At 45.5% G+C, this 23333-nt stretch overlaps 2 protein-coding genes across 11 annotated transcripts in view; one reads left to right on the top strand and one right to left on the bottom strand.

The window, feature by feature from the left end:
* The window catches only part of SH3PXD2A (SH3 and PX domains 2A), a 252560-nt gene extending 238673 nt beyond the window's left edge, over positions 1-13887 (top strand). For all 7 annotated transcript variants that reach the window (XM_040564093.1, XM_040564090.1, XM_040564091.1 and 4 more), the window contains one exon: positions 35-13887. In XM_040564093.1, coding sequence (XP_040420027.1) covers positions 35-1930 — 1896 coding nt within the window. In that variant the 3' untranslated portion in view covers positions 1931-13887. The remainder of the gene's footprint in view (positions 1-34) is intronic.
* Positions 11259-23333, bottom strand: part of NEURL1 (neuralized E3 ubiquitin protein ligase 1) — a 155254-nt gene continuing 143179 nt past the window's right edge. For all 4 annotated transcript variants that reach the window (XM_040564099.1, XM_040564098.1, XM_040564101.1 and 1 more), the window contains exons 5-6: positions 19981-20127; positions 11259-18652 (exon numbers count right to left, since the gene is read on the bottom strand). In XM_040564099.1, the coding sequence (XP_040420033.1) occupies positions 18411-18652; positions 19981-20127 (389 nt within the window). In that variant the 3' untranslated portion in view covers positions 11259-18410. The remainder of the gene's footprint in view (positions 18653-19980; positions 20128-23333) is intronic.

The following is a 23333-nucleotide window of genomic DNA, read 5'->3' as shown; positions in this document are numbered from 1 at the left end:
TTGTGTAAGTAACATGCTCCTTGTCATCTCATAGGTTATAGAAAAGAATTCTGGTGGCTGGTGGTATGTGCAGATTGGAGAGAAGGAAGGATGGGCTCCAGCATCTTATATTGACAAGAGGAAGAAGCCAAATTTAAACAGAAGAACCAGTACTTTAACCCGTCCAAAAGTTCCTCCCCCAGCACCTCCCAGTAAACCAAAAGACTCTGAAGAAGGAACAACAACTGGAATGATTTCTTCAGGGGATACCCAGGACTCTCCCCACAAGCTCAAATATGAAGAACCTGAGTATGATGTGCCTGCCTTTGGCTTTGAGTCAGAGTGTGAAGTAAATGAAAGTCATCATGAAGAGGGCACTCCTGAAAAACGACTGTTTCAGCCCCTCAAGCCCTCTCCTGTGTCATCACTTCAGAAGGCAAAGTTCAAAGTAGGAGAGTCTTCAGAGGATGTTGCTCATGAAGAAGAGACCATTTATGAGAATGAGGGATTCAGGCGTTATGCGGAAGATACTTTGTCCAATAAGGAATCTAGTGGAGACTCGGATTCTCAGAAAAGCTCCTCTCTCTCCTTGATCCGAAGGAACTCTCCATGTTCCAACTCCCCAAAATCATCACTTGTGAAGCCCAAGATGGACAAAAACATCCAGCCCGATCTTGGAAAATGTCACTATTCCAGGAATGAGGAGACGAAACCAAGGTCAGCTTCAGATGTTGGTTTACGTAGCATGCCAAGAACGGGTGTGAAGAAAGAGCCTGGGCAGAGTCCTTCCATTAGAGCAAAGCCAATCGTTAGGCCCAAACCATTCCTGAACAAGGCAGATTCTCAGAGCCAAGAAAAGATGGATATCAGCACTTTAAGGCGTCAGCTGAGGCCAACTGGGCAACTCAGAGGTGGACTTAAAGGTTCAAGAAGTGAAGAGTCTGAGAGCCCCCCACACACAGCTTCTGAGAACCAAGATGATCCTGTTAGGAGGAGCTCAGCTGACCTCATTACAGCTCCTTCCCGTGCCATTTTCTGCTCTAGCCATCCAGCCAAAACTGAGCAAGAAAATGACTCCAGGTGTTTCTATGTGACCACTGACTCGTACCAAAAGGTACAGGATTCTGAAATTTGCTTCCCAGCAGGTGTAGAAGTAGAAGTGCTAGAAAAGCAACCCAGTGGGTGGTGGTACCTGAAATATGGAGATATGGAAGGCTGGGCTCCTTCCCATTATTTGGCTCTCCCAGATAACCAGCGAGAAACCACATCAGCAGAGACTGACGCCTCATTTGCCAGGAACAGGAAAAATGAAAACAAGTCAAACAGTTTAGAGAAGATAGAGAAGAGAGTTCAAGCTTTGAACACCATCAATCAGAGCAAACGTGCAACGCCACCCATCCCAAGCAAACCTCCTGGTGGTTTTTCAAAAATGTCAGGGCCAGTCAAAATGCGGAATGGTGTGAGGCAACTTGCTGTCCGGCCTCAGTCAGTGTTCGTGTCTCCCCCTCCAAAGGAAAACAACCTGTCATGCTCCTTGCGCAGGAACGAGTCTTTAACATCTACTGATCATCTTAGAAATGTCCGTCGGAATTCCTCCTTCAGTAACACACGGTTGCAGCAGGGTGATGCAAAGGGAAAGCAGCCTGAGCGGTCAGGCACGGACGGCTCAGAGACCACCTCCAACCTCCCCACCCAGAGGAATGGGATCCCTGTGTCCACTGTCAGGCCAAAGCCCATTGAAAAGTCCCAGTTCATCCACAACAATCTCAAGGACATCTATGTTTCAATTGCAGACTATGAAGGGGATGAGGAGACTGCAGGGTTTCAAGAAGGTGTCTGCATGGAGGTCCTTGAAAGGAACCCAAACGGCTGGTGGTACTGCCAGATCATGAATGGTGTGAAGCCATTCAAAGGCTGGGTACCCTCAAATTATTTGGAGAAAAAGAACTAATATTGCAATATCTTTAACGTCCCTAATTTATACTGTTCCTGCTGTGTAAATGTGGAAAAAAACAATTACTACACAAAAAGACGTTTCCCTGTGCCCCAGTTTGTACAAAGGGACAAAGGAGTCTATGCTGAGGACAAATCTGCTATGTTCTGGAGAGGTTTGTGGGGTTAACATGTTGTAAGCGACTATGAGGAAGATGCAGCATAGTCAAATGCCTTTTTGTGAAGTTGTTAATAATCTTGTATGTGTAACAGGGTATGACATCCCATCTTTCCAGTTATTGACAGGAAACCAAATGTGTGCCTTTCGTGAGAGAAATACACATGCATCTACTTGGGGAGTTTTGTGCCAAACTTTACAATCTTGGCTCCCTTTCTCCTCGTTCTTGTCCATACATGGAATACCCAAGAGTTTTGGATGCATTTCCACAACTTGCAATGAGAAGCAAATGGAAGTTTCTGAAACACAGAGGGACTCTAATCCTTTGGAGAAGCTCACTTTTTTTTTTAAACTCTCTTCTCAACAGTTGGTTGGTCCAGAGTTGGAGCCTTTTCATCGTGGAGAGATTTGGTCTCTGACTTCAGCTGTATTTTGTTGATACTGATAGCTCACCGGCAATGGCGATCAGGTGGTGATGGTTGGGGGCTCTTTGTTTCCTTTCTTTCTGTCTTGTTCTTTGAGTTGATTTCAGGTGTTCTAGGGCAGCAATGCCTACTGGTGCTTGTAAAAACAAACCTACAAACCCCATGTTTAAGCACATTGATTAATTTGCAGGCTCCATATTGAGTTCTGTGCTTGACTTCTGCCAGGAGATTCTGGCTGTATTTCTTTACAGAGCTGGGTTTCTCAAAACTTATCATAATATCAAAATGTACAAAAGTCCCTTAAGACACTGAAGACAAAGCTGTCAAATATGTTGCTTCTGTTTTTTGTGATCTGGTCCAAATTCAAGCGTGCTGACTGCTGGCAGGGCCCACAAAGGTATTAGTTAGAAATAGCCGTAACCTTCTGCAACAGCAGTGTTTACAATGAGGGGGAAAAAAGCCATCAAACTCAGTCTGCACATCCTTAATTTGTATATTTTTGGGGAATTGTTTTTCTGTGTTTTTGTCTTTTCTGTGCATTCTGGGTTTACTTTTTTTTGTCTTGGTTTACCAGAAGAGACTTAAAACTGAAGTAGGAGCCAAATGTGGTTCTGTTCCCACTTGAATCCAGAAAGTACGTTTGTAATGGACAGTGTGCCTGGGCTTTTAATGCTCAGAGATTTAATATTGAAACAATTTTGTCTAAAATTCATCTAACCAGGAAGCTGCCTCTTCTAGTTCCATTTCTGTTTGCCTTTCTTAACTCATGCTTTCAAACATGGCACATGGTGGGGGTAGTGTGGTTGGAAATAGATGAGGCATCCATTGGAAAAGGCTTGGAATATGGAGTTATTCCTGAGGTAGCCAACTCTTGTACTGTAAACATCATTGGCCAAATCCCTACTGTACTTGAGAAAGTCTTGCTTTTTTTTAAATGGCCTTGTTAATCACTAAAGGTGAATATCTGGTTCCTTTAAATAATAGGCAGTATTGTATGCCCATTTTAAGGGGGAAGGGGCAGGCTATTTCACTACTGGTTTACACAAAATGATACGTGCCCTTTTTTCCCACCAGAGCTTCATACTGATTTGGCTTGGAAGGTAAAGGTTATAAAGACTTCAAAATAGCTGGGATCAAGGGACTGAGTAAAACAGCACAACAATATTGTGTGTTACCAGGGATGTTTCTCTGCCAAAAAAAAATTACACAATTTATATGTTGTTCTTGTCTTTATTGTTAATTTTCTTGGGGGGGGGGGGGGGTAGTGTTTAATTGCCATGGTAATATCAAGAGAGTTGCCTACAGCTAACCTGGCTGATGTCCTTTTGGTAGCTGAAACAACATCCAGGTGCCACAACTGGCTACGAACAGTGCTGTGGCCCGAGCAGCTCTCTGCATCCAAATAGGGATGGGAGGGTGTTTGGTTGGGATCCCTTTATATTGTGGTGGCTGGAGAAGGAGGTGTATCTGCACAACAGCTCGTATCACAGTGTGCAGGGTCCTCTTAGTACCTTACGTCTTGCTATATAATATATATGTATATATCCAGTTAGCTACATCTTACTGGATGTCTATCTGAGGCATTGTGGCCCTGTCTCTCATACTTCTCCCCATTTTTAGTTGTACTAATATGGTAGCAGCCATAAAAGACTGCTGGAGCTGTTGTGAGATTATAATAGAAGTATTATATTCTTCTGCTGGACAGTATTAAATAGAGCAATACATAGAGTTATCTGCTAGATTGCAGTACTAATAGTAGTGACTTAGTGACTCGTATTAATGTTGTTATGATTTATTTTAACAATAATGATGCGGAAGTGGTTCATTATTTTTGAATTAATGCACTTTAACAATAAAAGAAACCAAAATGAAAGCCAATGCAGAGAACTAAGTGCATTATTTAAAGGTGCAGTATATAATTATCATTTTCTTGAAGCACATATTTATTAAGAATTAACTTATTATTTAAAATATTCTAAAGTTTTGTTTAGAGACATTCCCACCAGGTCATCTCTTTGGGGGGATGTAGAAGCACAGCTCCCAAATCTTCTGCATTGAGCCACTGAATTTTCCAAGTACGGTGCAACACGCTGTGAGCCCCTGCCCAGTGGGAGGAAAGCAGCACGTGATTCAGACAGGAGAGCCTGGACTACTATAAATGTTCATGCTTGCATCTAGCAAAGCCGAGCCCAAAGCACCTCTGAACTGCAGGAGTCCTCATAGGGTTTGAGAAGGCTAAGCTGCTTTTGGTGGCCCTTTGTGACACTCGGCTGCCACGTGCCTTGCACGATGCTGGTTCCCAGTGGACATGAACTTGCTGCAAGGCTCAGGTTAGTGTGAGGGCTTTTGGATCTGCCTGTGAAACACAAGGCACCCGTGTAACAGAAGTTGCTCTGTCCCACAGCTCCTTTTCCACCTTGCTGGCTTGCTCTTCCACCCCTGGCTTTTGCAGGGAGTTGGTTTGGCAAGCAGTGCTGGGGGTGACACTGTTGGTGGTTGCAGCACCACCGGGCTTTTCTTGAGCATCAGCCCAAGGCGTGTTCTTGCCCAAGTGCTCCTTTATTCTGTCTAGAAGGCTTCATGGCCCTGAGGAGAGCCAGAGCCTGTAGACGGGCTGCAAAACCAGGCACATGGCCTCCTTCCTCCTTCTGCCCCCACCTGCATCAGCAGAAGGGAGGGGTGCAATTAAACTACTTGATGCTAGAAATGAATGTGGGCTGCTGCCTGGCATGTTGTGCTTCCCACCAAGTGGCAATGCTTTGGTTTGGGCTTCCCTTTATTTGATGTTTGGTGCTTTAAAAGGGCATTTGTAAAATAAATACCACCCCCTCGCACACACCCCAGAATTGCAGGTATTTTCTTCCTCTTCTCTTACTGTTGTCACAGCATCTCTGATTGTTTTTTCATTTTATTCTTTCAACTGAAAGGACAAGAATTATTTTCTTGATTGGCAAGCAGCTACTCGTAGTCAGCTCCGCTGATATCCAAAAGTACAAGCGATTTTTCCCTATTAGCTGTGAAACAGAGCGAAAGGCCTTAGACCAAATCATAAAGGCTGACTGTAAAGGCAAGGAAACCTGGTAGGGTTTCAGAGGACAGTGTAGTGCTAGAAGCATTTTAGCTCTTCTCTAAAATGTTCATGTTGCCTTAAGCTTTATTTACTAAATTTGTCAGAACTGACACTGGATCAAGAGCAATATTTAAATGCAACGTACACCTCAGTGAGCACTCAATGCAGAAATCAATAGTACTGTTTAAATGTCTCTCTTTCTGGTCTCTTCTTGAACCAGACTGAAGAGGAAGAGCTCTGCAGAGCTTCGGCAAGGCTGTTTGCAGCTGAAGGGGGCCCTCCTCCGGGGGAAGAGGCAGCTGCTGTCACCGCGGGGCTGGCGCCTTGCTCGCACCGCTGCCCGTGCTTTCCAAAAAGTCTTGAATTTGGACCAGCAGAAAACCCAAAACCCGATGCCGTAGAACAAAATTTGAGAATGTGAAAATTGTCTTGCTGTATACTGCAACTTTAATAATAATGAGCACTTCTGAGTTCGTTATTGAGGTTTATATAATGCCTGAAAAGTTTAGTTGCTGTTTTCCTTTGTCTCCCCATTCGAAACACTCTCTCGTAACAGCAGCAGTAATAAGTTTTTGTTAGCTGCCCTTCCCCGTGGGAGGCAATTCCTGTTAATTGTCTTAGCTCTCATGCCTTGCAGTGGGTGGGTGTAGTCATACCTACCAGCTGTTTGCAAGCCAAACTTTTCAAGATAAAAGATATGATGGGCGCGTGCCAAGATGTGTCAACTGGACGCGTGTGCCATGTCGTCTCGACAGGAAGTTTTTGAATCAGTGTACATTAATAGCAAGTGCACAATAATGAAGGACTGAAATTGGCTGAAGGTTAGACTCCAGAAAAAATATATTAAATTTCACACCTGCGCTGGTACAGCTAAAAAAAAAAATGGATTTGGCCCTTGTGGATGCGCACCCCAAAGTCGCTTTCCATTATGATGCTATAAAGTTTGACGAAGGCATTATATAATTGTTTTCATCACTTTCAGATCTTAATGAATCGTATTTTATTGTAATATATATTCATTGCTTTCCTCAGTTAAAAAGAAAGTTACTGCTTTTATCTTATATGAAAAACAAGGGAATTTGATAAAGCATTCATTATTTTCATATTACTAGTATTAACAGAATAGAACTAGTACTATTTAATTTTAGATCTTCATAGCTAGCTTGTTAATAACTCATATTTTCCTGTGTTGTATCCTAATTTTTGTCTGTTTTTTTCCCAAATACTCTGCATTCTTAAGAAAAACAAATCCAATGAGAGGATAAGTGCAATATTCATAGAATAAACAGGCCCCTCATCCAGGACTTGGAGTGGAACGTGCAGTGTGAAATGTTTGCAATTCTCTATTCATGCACTCTTAGGGGAAGGGAGAATGCAGGAGAGGGTGCAGCTGGATGAAAACAGGACCCTTGGGTAGGCAGGGACTGATAGCTGGGATTGTTTGGGGTGGGAACAGTTGCTTTTTGTAAAAAGCATCACCTGTTACTAAAAGTGTAAAGATTATGCAGCATGTTGCCAGGTTTATGTACAGAATGTACATTAACATCCTTATCAATACAGGACTTCTGAGCTATGCTTTAAATACTTTGTATGTCATCTATGCATGATACTGCTTTCTGTTATGTCTCTGCTGGTGGTTGTCCTCTCTTATGCTTCAGAATCGACTTCAAAAGGGAAAATGCTGTTGGTGCAGTCCCAAGTTTTGATGGTGTATTGTTACTAGTATTTATTGCAAAAGCTATGGAAGTATTTTTACATGTCCTCATTTCTTTTTCTTTTTTTTTTTTTTCACCTTAGGTTAACGATAAGGAAGAAAGTCCCTGTTTTAACTAGGTTATTTCTCACCTGCAGAATTTCACAGCCAATTTGGGTTTTGATACCATATTTCTTGGCTTGCAAAGGATGATCTCTCAGGTCCAAAATAAAGTTGAGCAGAAACTCTGCTCTTTGAAAGTACTTTTATTGTAAGTCCTATTTGAACGAAAGGAGAACTTCCATCTGTCCAAAACAATGTGATTTCCATGTAGCAGCAAAATTTTCTCTGAAAAACTGGACTGTTTTCACGAGAGTCAAAAGAAATGTGAAAGCCAGAGCATTTGGTTCTCTGAGCTCTGGGGAGCACATCTCCTGTAGCTCTGCTTCTTGTCCCTGGAGGGCAGTTGTACCTCAGCTTCCTGCTTAAGTTTTGTCCTGCTGTTCTTCAGATTGTGAAAGTATGAATATTACCAGAGACCTTTGCATTCAAATAGAAAAACTGAATTCTGCAGCTGTACTGAAATGTTATCAATGACGTGATTTTGGCAAACATCAGATACTTTACAGATAAATCTGGTTTTGAGGAGCCAACCTAGTTCTTTCAAGTGCTCTTGTCTAAACCAGCAACAAGTCCATGAGCATCAGTAGAGTTGGCACTCACTGTGGACCATTCTCAGCAAAAGCAAGCACCCCTGCTCAGTCCCCATGCCTCCGAAGGGAGCACAGGATCACTGAGCCCTGGGGCTGCCATGCCACGACCCGCTTCCCTGCAGGTTGTGCAGCTTTTTAAAACCAGAGCTTTGCTGCTATTTTGCCGGTGTCTTCCCGACACCAGCGGTTCCTTCTCTGGCAACTTCAGATGCTATTTACCATAGCAAAGTGCTATGCTTTTGCATAGCAAAGTGCTGTGCGTAAATTCAGTGTTCAATAGCTGCCAACAATACCAATACGATGGTCTGAGAGCAAACGTTTATTTTTTTCCCCCAGTTGCTTTTATTTGCTTGATAGAAGCAGGGACCACCAATGTGGCGATGTGTGGGGAATGTGTCTGCACACTTTACCTCTTCAATGGCCTCTGCTAGCCATGTTCAGTGCTTATTATTTCTCTTCCTCTCCCTCTGTGCTGCTCAGTGGCCACATCTATTGTTTGTCTGTAACTCTCAAATAATGTACTGTATGTAGGGCCCCTGCACTTGGTTGACTTTGGGCTGCAGTGTTGCTGCTTTTCCTCCTCTCTCTTAGCCCCCAACTCTGAGCAAAGCAAAGATTTCTGTCTTAAGTCACCTGTAGCTCTTCCTAGTTAGATACCTCTAGGTGTCAGCTTTGTGGGGTGTGCATGCACTGCCGAGGTGGGGAGCGAGGGTGTCCTTTTACTTGGGTGTCTTCACATCAGGGCCGGGGCTCTGCAGCGAAGCCGTGCTGCGTGTGGACCTGACTGGCGTAGGCAGAACAAGTTAGCTTCTCCCATTTTATAATGTCAGGGTGGGCTGGTCCCATAAACAATGTTCTTCATTTGTTCTTGCATCGAGGTAACATTGACTCTAGCTGGAGAGTGCAATTTTTTTTGTTTTGTTTGTTTTTAATAAATAAATTTTGGTTTAAAGCTTCACACTGGCGTTTTACAGACCTGTTCTTGTCAGCATAAGCCACTGCTGTCCTGAGTTGAGACTCCTGTTTGTTACTGAATCAAAATAATGGGAATTATATTAACAATTGGGAAAGAAATGAGAAGTAACTATGTTGGCAGGGGAGGGGTAGATAAAGATAAAATATGAGGAAAAAAATGTTTCTAATAAGGCCGTAAATTATTGGGTCTGACACTGCGGGTGCTTTCTCTGTATAGATGGTTTTAACGCATCACTGCTCTGTGTTAGGGTTTTCTATTACTGAGAAAAGTTGAGTTTTACACTCCATGACAGACTATGGCAATCTGTGTCCTGAAGCCAATGACCCACCAAAGTCAGACAAACTTGTGCTACGTGGTTCTTGTAGCGGAGGCAGTTCGTGTGGCTGGGAGGTTGCGTTCACTGGGGTCTGGCTGCTGCTCCACACCTGCCTGCTGGCCCTCCAAAAGAGCCGGGTGCTGGTGACACTGTTGGGAAGTGTTTTCTGTCCTTATCTGATGGTGATCTGCCCCTGATGCTCAGGGTTATTTGGGTGCAATGGTACCTTTCTGTCTTGGTCCCTGCGTGGTGGAGGAAAGAAGCAGAGGGGAGGGAGAATCGCTTGGCACTGCAGGAGAATTTCTGAAACGTAACTCTTGATATGAAAGTAAATATTTCAGGCTTTTCCAGATACTCTCCTCTCAAAGCTATGCTAGCGACTCTGTGTTTGATGTCTGAAATTGAAGCGATACAGCAGGCCTTCACTGTGCAAACAGCTCTGGTGTCGTTTGAGAGCTTGTTCTCAAACTGTGTCTGGGTCACCAGGGAAGGAGTAATGAATAAACAAAATCCTATCATCACCCTTGGGGTTTAGGTGGGGGGCGATCAAATTTGTTTCTGAGTCTGGGTCCCCCTGAGCATGCAGACTGGTTTTGTAACTGTACCCAAAAAGCAGGACAGAAGAGAATGCTGCCGTCACTGGACTTAGCCTGTAACAATTTAGTGAACTGGAGCAAACAAAAGGGGAATTAAAAACAAACCTTTTTAAAAAATGAAATATTTCTGTGAATAGCTGACTTAACTATTTCCTGTCTTAGACTTTCATGAGGGAGGAAAAAAACAGTTATAATTGTTTCCAGTCTCTAGGAGAATTTTTTTTGCCCCGTGCTGAATAGGCTTGCTGAAAAGACTTGCTCATTACTCACAGTGGGTTCAAACCTGGAGTATTGTGAAAGCAGAGTGTGTGCAGTGTTACAATGACTTTCTTGTACTAAGGGCCCAAACTAACTGTTGTGGGGTCAATAGCGTACAGAGTAGGTGCACTTCTGTTGTCTGGCAAGGCTCATGTTATGTCAGTGCCGTTCCTTTATTATAGGTTTAATCACAGACAGCAGCGTTGGTTACTCTGCTCCCAATGTTTGGGCATAATCAAGCAGATGAGACTCTTCAGTTAAGACTCGATATCACATTCCACATAGGAGAATTCTTGCCAGCAGTTTGCTGCTTTGGTCAAAGTTCAGATGTAGATAACTCAAGGAGGGTGTTGAAAGCAACTCCGTTGGGCTTGTATGTCTGTGACTGTTTCCAGAGCTGTTAATTAGCCCAAAGAATTTCTGGAAACAGTAGATAATCAGTTACTGGGAGCCTAAACCTGTCACTGAGTGAAAGCTGAAATCTGTTTGAGTGGTTGTGCTCTCCTCCATTAGGAGAGCGCTTGCACATGGCTCGTTTGGGAAGTCCAATGGGTTTTACTCTAGCAAATTTGTATGTGATGACAAAATCAGTCAAGGCCTGGTCCAAATGAGGCTTTGCAATGGGTTTCCTGGGTCACTGATGTTCCTATTGTGACCTTGAATATTAAATACTGTTGTCATTGTTGTGTTGGTGTAGCACTCCATTTTCTAGCGGATAGGTGGTGGGAATGTACCTGTGGGGGTTTGGGAGAGTATGTTGGTGACCAGAGATAGAGAAATGTGTGGTTGGTCTTAGTGTGTGTGGCCAAGTTGGTGATGCTATTTGTTTGTTTTTTGTTGTTTTTTGTTTTGTTTAACATGGGAACCATTTTGTCTGTTCTGCTTGGGAAAAAGTCTAGAAGTTGGTGTGGTTTCTGTCACTGTGTACATGGAGAAGGAATAACTGAGAGATTTTTTTGATTTTGTTTTTATTTGGAGAGAGGTTATAGGCGGGAGTCCGTTCAGTTTGTTTTGGGATGCGAGTTAAGAGTTGAGCCAAGAGTTGAAGAAAATGAGTTTGGGGAAACCTTGTGGTTTTTTGTTTGGTTTGTTTGTTGTTTTTTGGGTTGTTGTGTTTTTTTATAACATCTTTGGACCATATTTGCTTGTGGCCTCTAATCTAGTTTCATTGAAGGCAGTGGAGTGAATATTGGTCATAGTGCAGATGTTTGAGGTTTTGGCCAAGTATCATTTCTTTCAGAGCTGGCAGGTATTTTGACATTTCTGGCATCAACCATTAATGTACCTATAGCAAATGTAGAGCTAGAAGCAGAACTAAGTACTGCAGCCCCATGGATTGTCCAATTTTTGTTTAATGAACTTGAGGTGACCAGTTGGATAAAACTGTTTGTACAGTGAAGAGCTCCTGCTAAGGTCCAAATGTATTTGGGTCTCTGAGATGCTTTCCTAGAAAAGCAAATCAGGTGCATGATAGAAAAATATTGCTTTTCTCAATCATTCCAGTCAAAACTGAAAACCAGAAAAATGGCACTTAAGCAACGGTACCTTTTGCCACCGGTGGTATGAGTTATATCATTAACGAGGGACAAAATGCACCCATCAGTCTGAACTGGCACAAAGCAGAAGACCTTCTTGTGACCAGTCCCCGAGTCTGCACGTAAACTTGGTAGATTCAATGCGGATTAGATTTCTAGCTAGCAAAGATGAATGACTTCTTTACAGGCCAACACAAGAGTTACATCCTCAGTGCAGAAAATACAGCTCTCCTTTGCGCCAAGTGATCCATAGAAAAGTCTCTCAAGCTTTTAGATCATTTGGGGACCTGTAGCTGATACATATGGTACTGTGGGCCTGCTTCTGGGACTGGGACAATAGAAGTGCATCTCCGTCCTAGTCTAGATTAATGAAATGACCATAGCACAATTTTTTTTTGTTGCTCTAGATTTGTCGGGGGGGGTGGAGGGCAATAGTTGTGCAAACCATTACCTTCCCCCTAGACTTCCCAGACTTGCAGACTTGACTTGATTTTAGTGCCCAGTCCAGGGCTGGTTTCAGAGCTGTCCTTGTGGTCATGTCGTAGGCCAAGTGCAGTAAATGAGTGTTTGATCACCAGATCCAGCCTGTGTCTGCTCACGTCACAGGCGGGGGGAGTTGGAAGATGGCTCTGCTGCCCTGGTTGGGACAGGGGCTGCATTCAGGGTGCTGCCCTCATTTCTATGACTGCCTAATGGCCGTATGCTTTGGCCATTGTGTTTGCTTGTTCAGAGAACCACAATGCAATGTAAAGCAATGGAATTTGTGTGTGGTTTATTTGTTTCTTTTTTTGTTTTGTGGTTGTTGTTTTTTTTTTTTTTCCCCTAGAGCAGCATGTGCTGAAGCCATGAAGTAAAAACAAATGTTTGGGGGTGGGATTTTAATCACGTCTGTGTCTGTAGAGGTGAGAACTCTGTATGGGTCACTCAATGGAGAATGAGAAAACTTCTCAGGCAATTGTGCTTGTGAAGATGCAAAGCAAGAACTTGAGATTTTTGTCTCTGAAGGTAGATCTCAGCATCCCTCTTCAGGCATTTGTTACAGCTTGGAGGTGAACAGTGTCTAATAATGGTTATTCAGGACCGCTCAAAAAGTTCTGGAGGAAAAGAGACAATTTGAGGTTCTGTACACTTGTAGAGCAGGGAGTTACAATAAACTTAAAATACTGTCAGGTGCTTTATGGATTTAATTTTTTTTTTCCTAGGATTGTCACAGGTCCTCATGAGTGTATCCTGGCTGATGCTAGTGGTGTGGCACAGCAGCTGAGTGTAGACACCTGCAAAAATGCATAGCTATACATCTGTGGTGTACGTGTGTATATTGGCAAAGATCAGCCTAAAAAGGGCCTGGAATAAATTATGCTTGATAAGCGCTCCCTATCCGTGTGTTCCACACACACCACAATAACATGTGTTTAGGCAGCTTTAGCTCCTCTCAAGGCATCTGCCATCACACACCTGACAGCACGCAGGTGCTGGCCTGGGCTTTGGAGGGTGGTAAATGCTAGTGGAAAGGGCAACTCTGGGTGCACACCATCACCCTGCCCTTCCTGCTCTTCAGCTGTGCCCAAAGCCAGTGCTCTGCCATGCCAGCGCAGGATCAGGCCATTGGCACATTTGCCCCATCCAACAGAGCCAAGCTCAGCTCTGCCGAGTGCTTTGAGGGGTGTTTGCAGCAGTGAGCGCTGCTCCACAGCGATGCTCACCTCCCATGTGTGCAGGACCAGCGGAGGTTGCGAGGGACGGCCAGAGTTTGAGGGCTGTTTTCGCAGCGTTATTACAAGTTCTTACAATGTGAACCTCTGTTTTCAAAGACTCAGGCAGAAAGGACTTGCTAAACAGACTGTACCTGTCATCTCCCAGTTCATTGATTGCTTGGACCAAAGGTGGTGCTAAATCTGATCTTCATCTGTAATATTTATATTTTGTTGGACTTTTTTTTTTGAAGTGTTTGATAAAAACAGATGCAGTGTCCTTCTTACATGAGAAGCTTACTCCCTGTTTGGGATTTGGCAAAATTCACTAGACCTTCAGGGTCCAGAATTGTTGCTTGATAACATTTGAGCAGGCTTGCAGTGTTCTGGGGGGAGGTGGGGAAAGGGTACTCTATCTTCAAATGCTTGCAGACTGTAAGAATTGACTTGTGATTTTTTTGTATTTTGTTTACATTGCCTCTTATGCCCTAAGGAAAAATAAATTTTTGACCTTTTTAATTGTGATCCAGTTGGTTTATTTCATTTTTTTCAACTTTTTCAATAGTGTTTTTAATTCCGCTCGGTTTGTCAAACCACTAAATTTAACTTTCCCAAAATAACTTGTGACTTACATGTATATGCAATTGCAAATTTCAGCTCAGGCTTAAATGGATAAAGGATCTTCTCTTGTCCCCTGGCTCTGAGTTGTTACTGTACCTGTATTTTTGTCTCCTAATCCACAAAGTTTTATGGACTGCTGCCCTCAAACACAAAGACCCTTTGTACGTGTTGAGCAAGGTCTTAAGATACACTTCAGTGTGGCTTTTGGATCTGCTGGCATCAGATCCAAAATAAGAAGGGAAGCATTCTTTTGCTTGGGTGGCCCTTCTGTGATAAAAGGGTTGCTGAGCAAGTTGGGATGAGTTCTTAAACACCTCTGCGTGCAGGTTGCAGAGCAGGCTGCGGTTGAACATGAGATTTTAAGATTTGATCCTGCAAGGTTGCTGGGTCCTGTGCTGGGCCCTGCTGGCTCCTTGCTGGGTTTGGAGGCCCAAATAATAGGTAGAAATTTCCTGCTATGGGAAGCAGATGAGTAAGGGAGACTAAAGAGCTTCTACTAATGGATCCCTGCTCCTTATGAGGGATGTCCCTGAAGATGCAGGGGGCAGTGGGATTAGGGAATGCAGAGTGGGGCGAGTTGTAATAAGGGATGTAATTCTAAACAAGACTGTTTTCGAGCACGTCAATCCCCAGCTCAGCTATGGGACACCTCTATGAAATATTGTCCACAATTGTCTGCTTCCTTGTCTGTTAGCAGTTTGCAAACCTGTAGGTAAAAAGGGTCATTCCTAGTGCCTGGCTTCCACATTGCAAATCAGAGCTGCAGAGGGGGTTGGCTCTCACTAACTGCTTGTTGCTGCAGTAGGGGATGGCTGAGCTTGCCTGCATGTGTCCTTCATTTTAGCAGGGGGGCATGCCTTTGCTCCCTGCTGCAGCACTTCACAAACATCTTGCAAAGAAATGATGTCCCTGGAGATGGGCCAGCTGTCATCAGAGGCACAGCATTTGCTAATGGCACTTGTGAGATGCTCCTCCATGCTGGCACATAGGTGGGTGGTGCACAAGGAGCCCTGCTTGGGCACCCCAGCTCTCTGAAGGTTGCAAGGAATTACCAAGGCAGAACCCAGTCCTGGGTGCTTTAAAGTACAAACAGATGCGTGAGGAGCATGCCTGGGAACTGTGCCTTCCCTTCTGTGTGTGTGTAGCATGATCCTTAGGGTTGGAAAGGTTTTTCTAGGCCAATGCAATCAACATATTACTCTAATGTACACCCTTGTATATTGTAACCCACCATTAATTGTTCCCTTCATTCCCCATTTTTCTCTGAGATCCACCATCAGAGCTATGTTGTACCCAGACTAATTCCTCTGGTCCCACGTATGTGTAGTTGTGAAAAGGAGCAAAACCAATCCTTAAAAAATTAATGATAAAGCCTACCAAGTGCAGTGCTGTGCTCGGAACACCAGGTGGCGATGGTGCACCAGTTCTGCCACTCCTGTACGACTTTAGGAGCATCTTTCCCCTCTTCCTCATCCTTCCTCCTCCTCATCCTCCCCTAGCGCAGTCCCTGGGCTCAGGCCCAACAAGCCACCGGCCAGGGAAGCCCTGGGGATGGATGGCCCTACCTGAAGTATGGGGAGGGCTGTGGTGGGGTCCTTCCTCACTGCAGAGGGTCACAAGGAAGCAGCTTTCTTGCCACCATTGCTCTTACCTCAGCCTCTTGTTCTTGCCTGCCTGTCATGTTTTGCCACGCTTACGGAAGTGGCAAATACTCAGTCACTCATGCTGCTGCAGGATGCCTAAATCAACTTTATTCACAATCACAGTTATCCAATTTTTCACAATTAGTTATTCTTCTCTTTAAACAGAACACAAAACATTTTAAAGTAAAGCGATGAAATGCAAATGACACAAGAACACAGAGGTACGTGGGAACCTACACAATTCAAACAAAACAAAAGGTTAGGACTGTTGTTCTTACTGTTACTGCTTTTGCTGTTTTTTTCTCCCTGGAGAGAGCCTTGCTCTCCTACCTGCTCACAACTGGAGGCCAGCTGATACTGGAGCAGGACTGAACCCCAATTTTTGAGCTTGGATGCTGGGGGAGCTTTCAGCTTCTGCTAACTCCTAGAGTTTGGTCCACAGTAAAACAAACACAGTTATATATTAAAACACTCTGAATTCAAAAGGTGAAAAGGGAATTCACACCACTGCACTGATACCCATGGATGGAGTTTCTTGAAAAATAAAATGTACCCATTGGCTTGCCCTGCACAGGAGGAAACTGGTCCCACTGACACGGTGAAGGCTTGGGAGGCTGCTTATTGCACATTTCCCTACATCCACTATTCCAAAGACACGTTCCTACCCCTTGGGTTCTCCCTCTCTGAAATTTTTGCACTGGTGTTTGTATAACTACTGACACAGGCTCCCCATGCCTGCCAGTCACTGTGCTGTCCTGGAGGCTGGCTCCATGCCTGCAAACTGGCTGTGCTCCTGGCATGGCAGCTGTCACCCTTTCCTCCAACCTCTCACTGAGGGGTCCAAATGCAGGAGCCAGGGTGCTCCAGGGCTTTTGACAGCCAGCCCAGAGCACAGGGCTGAGCCCCTGGGTTAGGGGTGGACATGAGAAGTGTGCAAAGAAATAACGTAAATCCCTGTAACCAGGGTATCAGCGTTCAAGTCACGGACTGCCCGCCAGGCGGGCAGGGAGTGGCTGCAGGTCCCTGCAGTAGGCTGCAGTGATGGCGGTGCCTTTAGAGAAAGGCTCTAAGATGCGCCCTCCAGCTCTCAGCATCTTCATTGACTTCTTCGAGGGGACAGAGCAAGGCCATGTTTTCCAGGTGCTCTCAGGAGCAGCCCCTGTGGGCAGGTGCTCCTTCACCTGCTCCACTACACGCAGGGCTGTGGGTAGCCATGCCAGGAGAAGGCTCAGCAGGATGGGTAAAACCTCACGCCCTTCCCCAGCCCGGGCTGGTGGGCAACATGGCAGGGCAAATGCATCTGCTGCACCCCGGCCCTGACCACCCTCCTGGGCCCAGGTGCCACCTCTTCCTCCCACACAGCCCTGGAGGCACCAGGATGGGGGCCAGAGGGGAGACAGGGAGCACCAGCTACAGCAGAGCTGCCCTGGCTGGGCCCAACGTCCAGCAGCTCTGGGCCAGGCTGGCAGCCATGATGGTGCAGTGGTTGTCACGGCAGCCATGGGGGCCGCCATTACAGGCACCCACAGTGGGGAGCTGGGCCCGGGGGGGGGGGGGGGGGGGGCTTTTTAAATAAACCGAAGCAAACTAAACCCCTCAAGCTATAATTTTCTTTTTCCCCTTCTAACACCTAAGGACAGCCATGTCCTGCCGGCGGGCTGGCTGTTGAAGGGCTGGCTAAGTACCACCTGGCTGTTTTTGTCTTAAAGCACAGTGATAAAGTTACCAGTAAATGAGACCCACAGACATGTAGTTTATACATTCTCCCCCAGTGGGGTTGGTTTTTTTTTTTTGTTTGTTTTTGTATGTGTTTCTGGGCTTGTTTGTTTGTTTTCTCTTTTTTTTTAGAAGTGTTATCTCGATGGTAAGGGGAGGAAAGGCGAGGGAGGTGTATCTCCCTCTCCTGCAGGCCATGGGGGCAGAGATGCTGTTGGATCCCTTGAGCTTCATGGAGACCATCTGGGACAAGCCACAGCAACTCGGTGGTGATGGGGTGTGAGAGATGCTTGTCATGCAACAGGCTGGCGACAGGAGGTGGCGGGATGCTGCTGGGAGGGAGGGTGGCCAGTGTTGGCTGCCAAACCCACCGTGAACGCCTCTGCTGGGGAACAGCAGGACAGCCCTCAAGGTACTGCCATGGTGCTGTTCTCCCCATGTCCACAGGGAGAATTTTGCTTCAAAAGTTCCAGGTCTTTTTCTGCACTGGCTCCAGGCCTTCCACTGCGAATGTGCTCACTGCATCTCCCTTGCTGGGTCAATATTTGCCTCACTCCACACTTTCTAATGGGCTTCCTATGGTCAGGCTAGTTGTACACAGAAACACATTGCTTATTTCTCCTCTTCTGCCAAGGTGTCCTCTGCACACACCGTGTCTTCAGAAGGAGAGGTGCAGCACTGAACCTTTTACCACTTGCTCTCCCTGCTAAACATTGGACATTCCCCTCCACTGTGCATGGTGTAGAAAAAGGATGATTGCTCCAGCTATTGTTTTTTTGTTGTTTGTTTGTTTGTTTTGTTTTGTTTTTGAGATAAAATTTAAAATCTGTAGGAGACAGTAGTCCACTGTGATTTCTCTGATGCACTGGAGTTCAGGCCCAGGGCTTGCTTGGAGGGTAGAAGAGCAGCATCTAAGCTGGTGTCATCGGTTGTCCATGGAAGTGGGGATCAGGGTGGTGGTGGGCGATGGTTTTTGAATCTCCCAGGTGATGAATAGAGACTGAGACCTGCGTTATTTCACAGCCTCCTCTCCACCTCCCTAGTCCCACCACAGCATCTGCTGCTGCTCTAAGTGCTGCGGTATGTTTTGATGATATCTTTGATGGCTCGTCTGCAAATGGGACAGCAAGCATTGGCCATCTTCTTGAGCTTCAGCCCACATGAATAGCAGAGACACATGTGTCCACAGGAGTAAATGACCGTGTCTACCATGTTCTCATAGCAGATGGTGCATTCGTCTCCCCAGGGCCCTGAGATGGATGGGGAGATGGGTGACTCAGGCAAGCTGACAGGAGAGTTGGGAGCTGTGCCTGAAACACAAAGAACAGGGTCACTCATACTGCTTGAAAGGTTTCTTGACACCCTGAAGCCAGCTACAGAGGGAGGAACCATGGCCTAGAAGAAATAGATGCTCCAGGTTCAGGGGTCCTTCCTGTGATCTGCTGGCCCTGTCGCTGAGACCTGGTTCACATGCCAAGGCTCAGGGCAGCAGAGAGGCAGCATCTGCTGGGATCTGCCGCCCACATAAAACAAACCAGGAGACAGCTGTTTCCAAGCAGCAGGGACAAAGAGTAGATTCACATTTTCAAACCTCTGTCTAAATATTAACAAAGGAGGAAAAATTAGAAAGGGTGGATCAAGCCATCTGCTTTGAAAAAGGAGAGGCTAGGTGGCACATGGTGGCAGCAGCTCCCAAGACAAGCAGTGCTTCATCTTTAAGTCCGATATAGGGATCTGGGTTTATGGTGCCTGGCTACAAATCACCCCATCCACGTGGTGGATCCTCCAACAGAGGGGTGAGGTGGTGCTGACATGGACTGCATTTAGCTCATATAGGGCACACTGCTACAAGAGCTGCAAGAGGCTGCAGTAATTATGCTTATAGTACACACCTGTGACAAAGCCTCCCCATGAAGCCAGATGAGGTAGCAAGATAATGAGAGAATTTCTTTTTCTATTCCCCCAAAAACCATTAAAAATCTTAATATTTGCTCTCACAAGTTATTAGACCTGACACTGAAAGTACCTTTTTACCTTCAAAGAAGAACAGCCTCGGTTAGGACAACAGTGATAAGGATTTGGTAAATTATACAGCCCTGGGATCATGCAGGTCCCTGGGGTTTTAGAAATGCTTCAAAACATCCTATCATTTGTACCGCATGTATATTTTATCTAAGTCCTACTGGAATTCATTGGCATGTTAGAAATACCTGCCTTTTTCTGAAACGGGTAGTGTCGGTGTGTGGAGAGGGAAAGGGGGGGATTAGGCATATTCAGAGCTCCAATCAAGTTAGCATGCAATGTGTCACTGTAACACAGTGCTCCAGGAGGAGCTGTGCGTCACAGGGCCATGAACATAACAGAAACTTTGCTGCCTCCCCTGGGACCTTTCATGATGAAAAGGGTTGGAGAAATATTGCTGTCTAGGCATCTAAGCAGCTTTCACGTAAGACCGACTGAAAATAGACTTTGCAGAGGCTCTCCCTTCCTCCCTAAGGGAGCTGACAAGAGCCTCTGTTGATCACTGTGTTTTTAGAGCCCTTCTGGGAGACAAGTCAGAGACCATGAAGGGAGGCAGAGCAAGACCAGGCAAGGGGAGGCAGAGGAAAGGAGGACAGAGAAATCTTACCACACTTACCACTGATAGAGCTGCAGAGTGGGCCAGAGCCACATGTCGACAGTATGGGGTCAGAGACACCACTGCAGAGGATGGTCGGGGAATTGGGTGTTGACGTGGGTGAGCTTGGTGTGGATGGCCCCAGACGCTCGGCTAATATAGTGGAACCTGCACCGTGAGAAAAGAAACCAACAATTACTTTTAAAGACCGGGTCTGACAAGGCCTGAGGATGTGTGGCTGGGGGTGCAGCTCTCGATGCTTATCAGGACTCATGTCTTATCAGCTTGAAATCTAGGGAAGAGATAAAGAAGAAAAAAATTCACACACCTTTTCAAATGCTAGCAGCTGGCCCAGAAGTCCCACAGCCCCTGAAATTAGCTGCTGTTCCTTTAGCCATCGTAACCCTTTGTTTCTGCCCTTTAATGTGTCTCAGATCATTAAGTGCAGTTATTTTCTGTATGGTCTCATGCTCATATGTGCCCTCAGCACTATATCCAGTGATGGGCTTGTAGCCAGTAGAGGACAAAGCCTGCACCAGGGTGGGCTAGGCTCCAGCACAAGAACGTATCACCTTGTCAAAGCACTTTATGCTAACCCAGAGTAAAATACATCCCAGGCTCTGATAAATTCATGCTAAGTCACCCAAGGACTTCCTAGACACAAACGTGAGGGTTTACTGATCAGGAAAACAGATCTGTTAACTGCCCTGCCTCTTTTCTAGGGTGTCAGAAGAGGGGATAGCAGGTGAGGACAGAAATGTGGGTAGAAATCACTTCGGGCCAGCCAAGAGAGAAGCAACCCGAATGCATTAGAATCTGGGATGAGCAAGGACATCCCCCTCAAATCAGCAATGTTTTATCCCTGTACGTCTGAATGTGATGGCTGAAGTATGCAGAGCTCCTTGACATCTTTTCTATGTGTCCCCAGCTCTGCTGCCTCCTGCTCTCAGTGCTCACCATCAGCTCTGGGTTAATGTGCTGTTTGCCAGAGAAGCCAGCTCTGCCCCCCGGCCTGCTCTGCATCCTCCCTTCTGCTGTTAGAATAACAAGCATCTTAAAAATCCTTTCCAGAAGGAAAAAAAGAAATGGGAATGCTTAACATTCTGGCTGCTGCAAAGGTTTTTGTAAGAGATTCATTGTAAACGATACAGCCTGGGCTTCAATAACACAGTGGTGAGACAGCAGCACACACGTGCACGAACCGAGATATGGTTTCTTGGTGGCAAGAACAAGTTTTATCTGCAGTTTTAAAGTTTCTCCCTGCCAGCTGAGAAGCTGGGGTAACTCCAAATCAGCACTAAAACACCACGGCTTCTCCGTGTGGCCTTATAAGGAGCCCAGAGACACAGAGGGCTTGGAGCCGCAGTGTCCTTGATGGGTCGGGAGTTACTCTCCAGAGAAAAAGCAGCAGTTGGAGGCCAGAAAAACCCTGTTTTTCCTTCTGTAGAATGGGTCCTTCTGTTCCTATTTGCAGGGTGACTAGCGAGCCAGTGAGGACCAAATCCAGGAAGCGGGAACTCCAAGTGTCAGCTCCGGATTGTGCAAAAAAAGCAAAAGCACAGCAGCAGCAGATGCCAGATCCTCCTGCCCTTTGCAGCACACCAAGACCGAGTAGTTCAAGTGTGGCACAGGGACCAGGAGGTCAGCAGGGAGCACGTTCGGGTTAAAATCTGTTCTGAGGTCTGCATACAGGAGAATAAACAACGTGCTTCAGCCTTCAGTCCCTCAGTTTCACCGTTCTTCAAATCAGGAGCACTTTGCTCACAGGCACAATCTGAAGGAGAATTAACCTTTGTAAAAGGCTTTGCGACTCTCACACTTGAGATGCTGCAGCTAAGTACCTCCTTTTTCTCAGGGATGGGAACTGAGGCTGAAGCTTGGCTCAGTAAATATGCAAAATGATGCAGCCTCTAATGACAGCCACTAGCAATGTCTCCTCTCCTCCAATCTGACAGATGACCGTAGCAGAAAACTTGCCCTGTGGGTAACACATGCTGTAAACAGGCCCAGCAGGGGCACGGATTTCAGCTCACTCACTGCACACAGAACAAACGCGAAGGCTGAACAGCTGAACAAGTTTTTCAAGCCTTCCCTCTTCTCCCTGCAGCCCAGAGACATTTCTTCCATTCAGCTGACACACAGCATGTTGCATCTCCAACACCAACCTGGTCATTTCATTAAATGCAAAATAAAGCCTATTAAGAGCACTTTTTCCTGGGCTGATAGGGGAATTTGGAGGTGCCCCAAGTTTCACAGACATGAACTGATGAAGCCTGCTGGCACCAGTGCAAACGGCCTTTCTGCAGTGCAAGGAGAGTTCTTCAGTGCAGGATCTGCAGTCTGCTCTGGCTGAGTGGCAGGGCTGCACCCCAGCATGGCCCTGCCCAAGGCCCAAGGGCCAGCACACCCCTTCCCAGCTCTTTCTTCTAATGCAAGGCACAGTTTTTGACTTTTCTCCAGCGTAAGTATAGAGCTTTGTTTAGAACAATCTGAGTTCCCTACCAGACAAGACACGCTTCTCCCTTGGTGACAGGATAATCAACATAAGACAAGTTACTCACGCTGCTAATATATTGCTGGATGGTGTGCAGACACCATGACAAGGAGTACGGAATGAGATCATGTGCAGGGTGGAATGAGTGTGGCCAGCCTGGCTTAACTAAAACCAGATACATGTGCTCAAGGCCAAACACGCTCACTGTGTGCACAGAGCTCCTACCAAAAGCTAGCTTTCAATCCATGATTTAAAATATATATATATATATATATATATATATCTTTTTAGGTATTTATTTAAAAGCATTTTACCTCTCTATAAAGCTCCCAGATAACTTGTCTATGCTGCTAACTTGCCTCATGCTTGATCTCAAACGTGCTGAACACACCAGAATCACCTTTAAGCAGATTTTGAATCGATTCCATTTGGTGGTTTATTTTTGCAGCACTAACATTAGGAAAATTCAATGTAGTTTGACTCTTTCTCTGCAATTCTGTGTCATCACTGTGGGAGAGGTGTAAATAAGTGAACCTGTATGTCCACCCACAAAAGGAAAGAGAGTATTATATTTTCAGTAGAAGAGCGTATGAACATGGAGTGTACAGACAGCCTCATGTGGGGAAAGGCTGCTAGTATGCTAGTGGTTTTTAACTCAAAATGGTCTTGCCAAACCAGAATTAGAGTCAGAAAGAAAAGGGAAGGCATTCGATAGGATGGAAAGAGAACTATAACACTTAAGCAGAGATAATCAGCTACGAAAATACAGGCCAGGGCATTGGACCATTCAATGAGAAATACAGCTGTCTTAAAGAAAAAGGCCTGGGGATTGCTGGAGGTCACCAGATAACCATAAATCAGCAATGCCATCCTGTTATGG

This window comes from Cygnus olor, chromosome 7, assembly GCF_009769625.2.
Source record: "Cygnus olor isolate bCygOlo1 chromosome 7, bCygOlo1.pri.v2, whole genome shotgun sequence".
Classification (NCBI taxonomy): Eukaryota; Metazoa; Chordata; class Aves; order Anseriformes; family Anatidae; genus Cygnus; species Cygnus olor.
The sequence above is the reverse complement of the archived record's forward strand: the minus strand, read 5'-3'. Positions and strand labels throughout refer to the sequence as shown.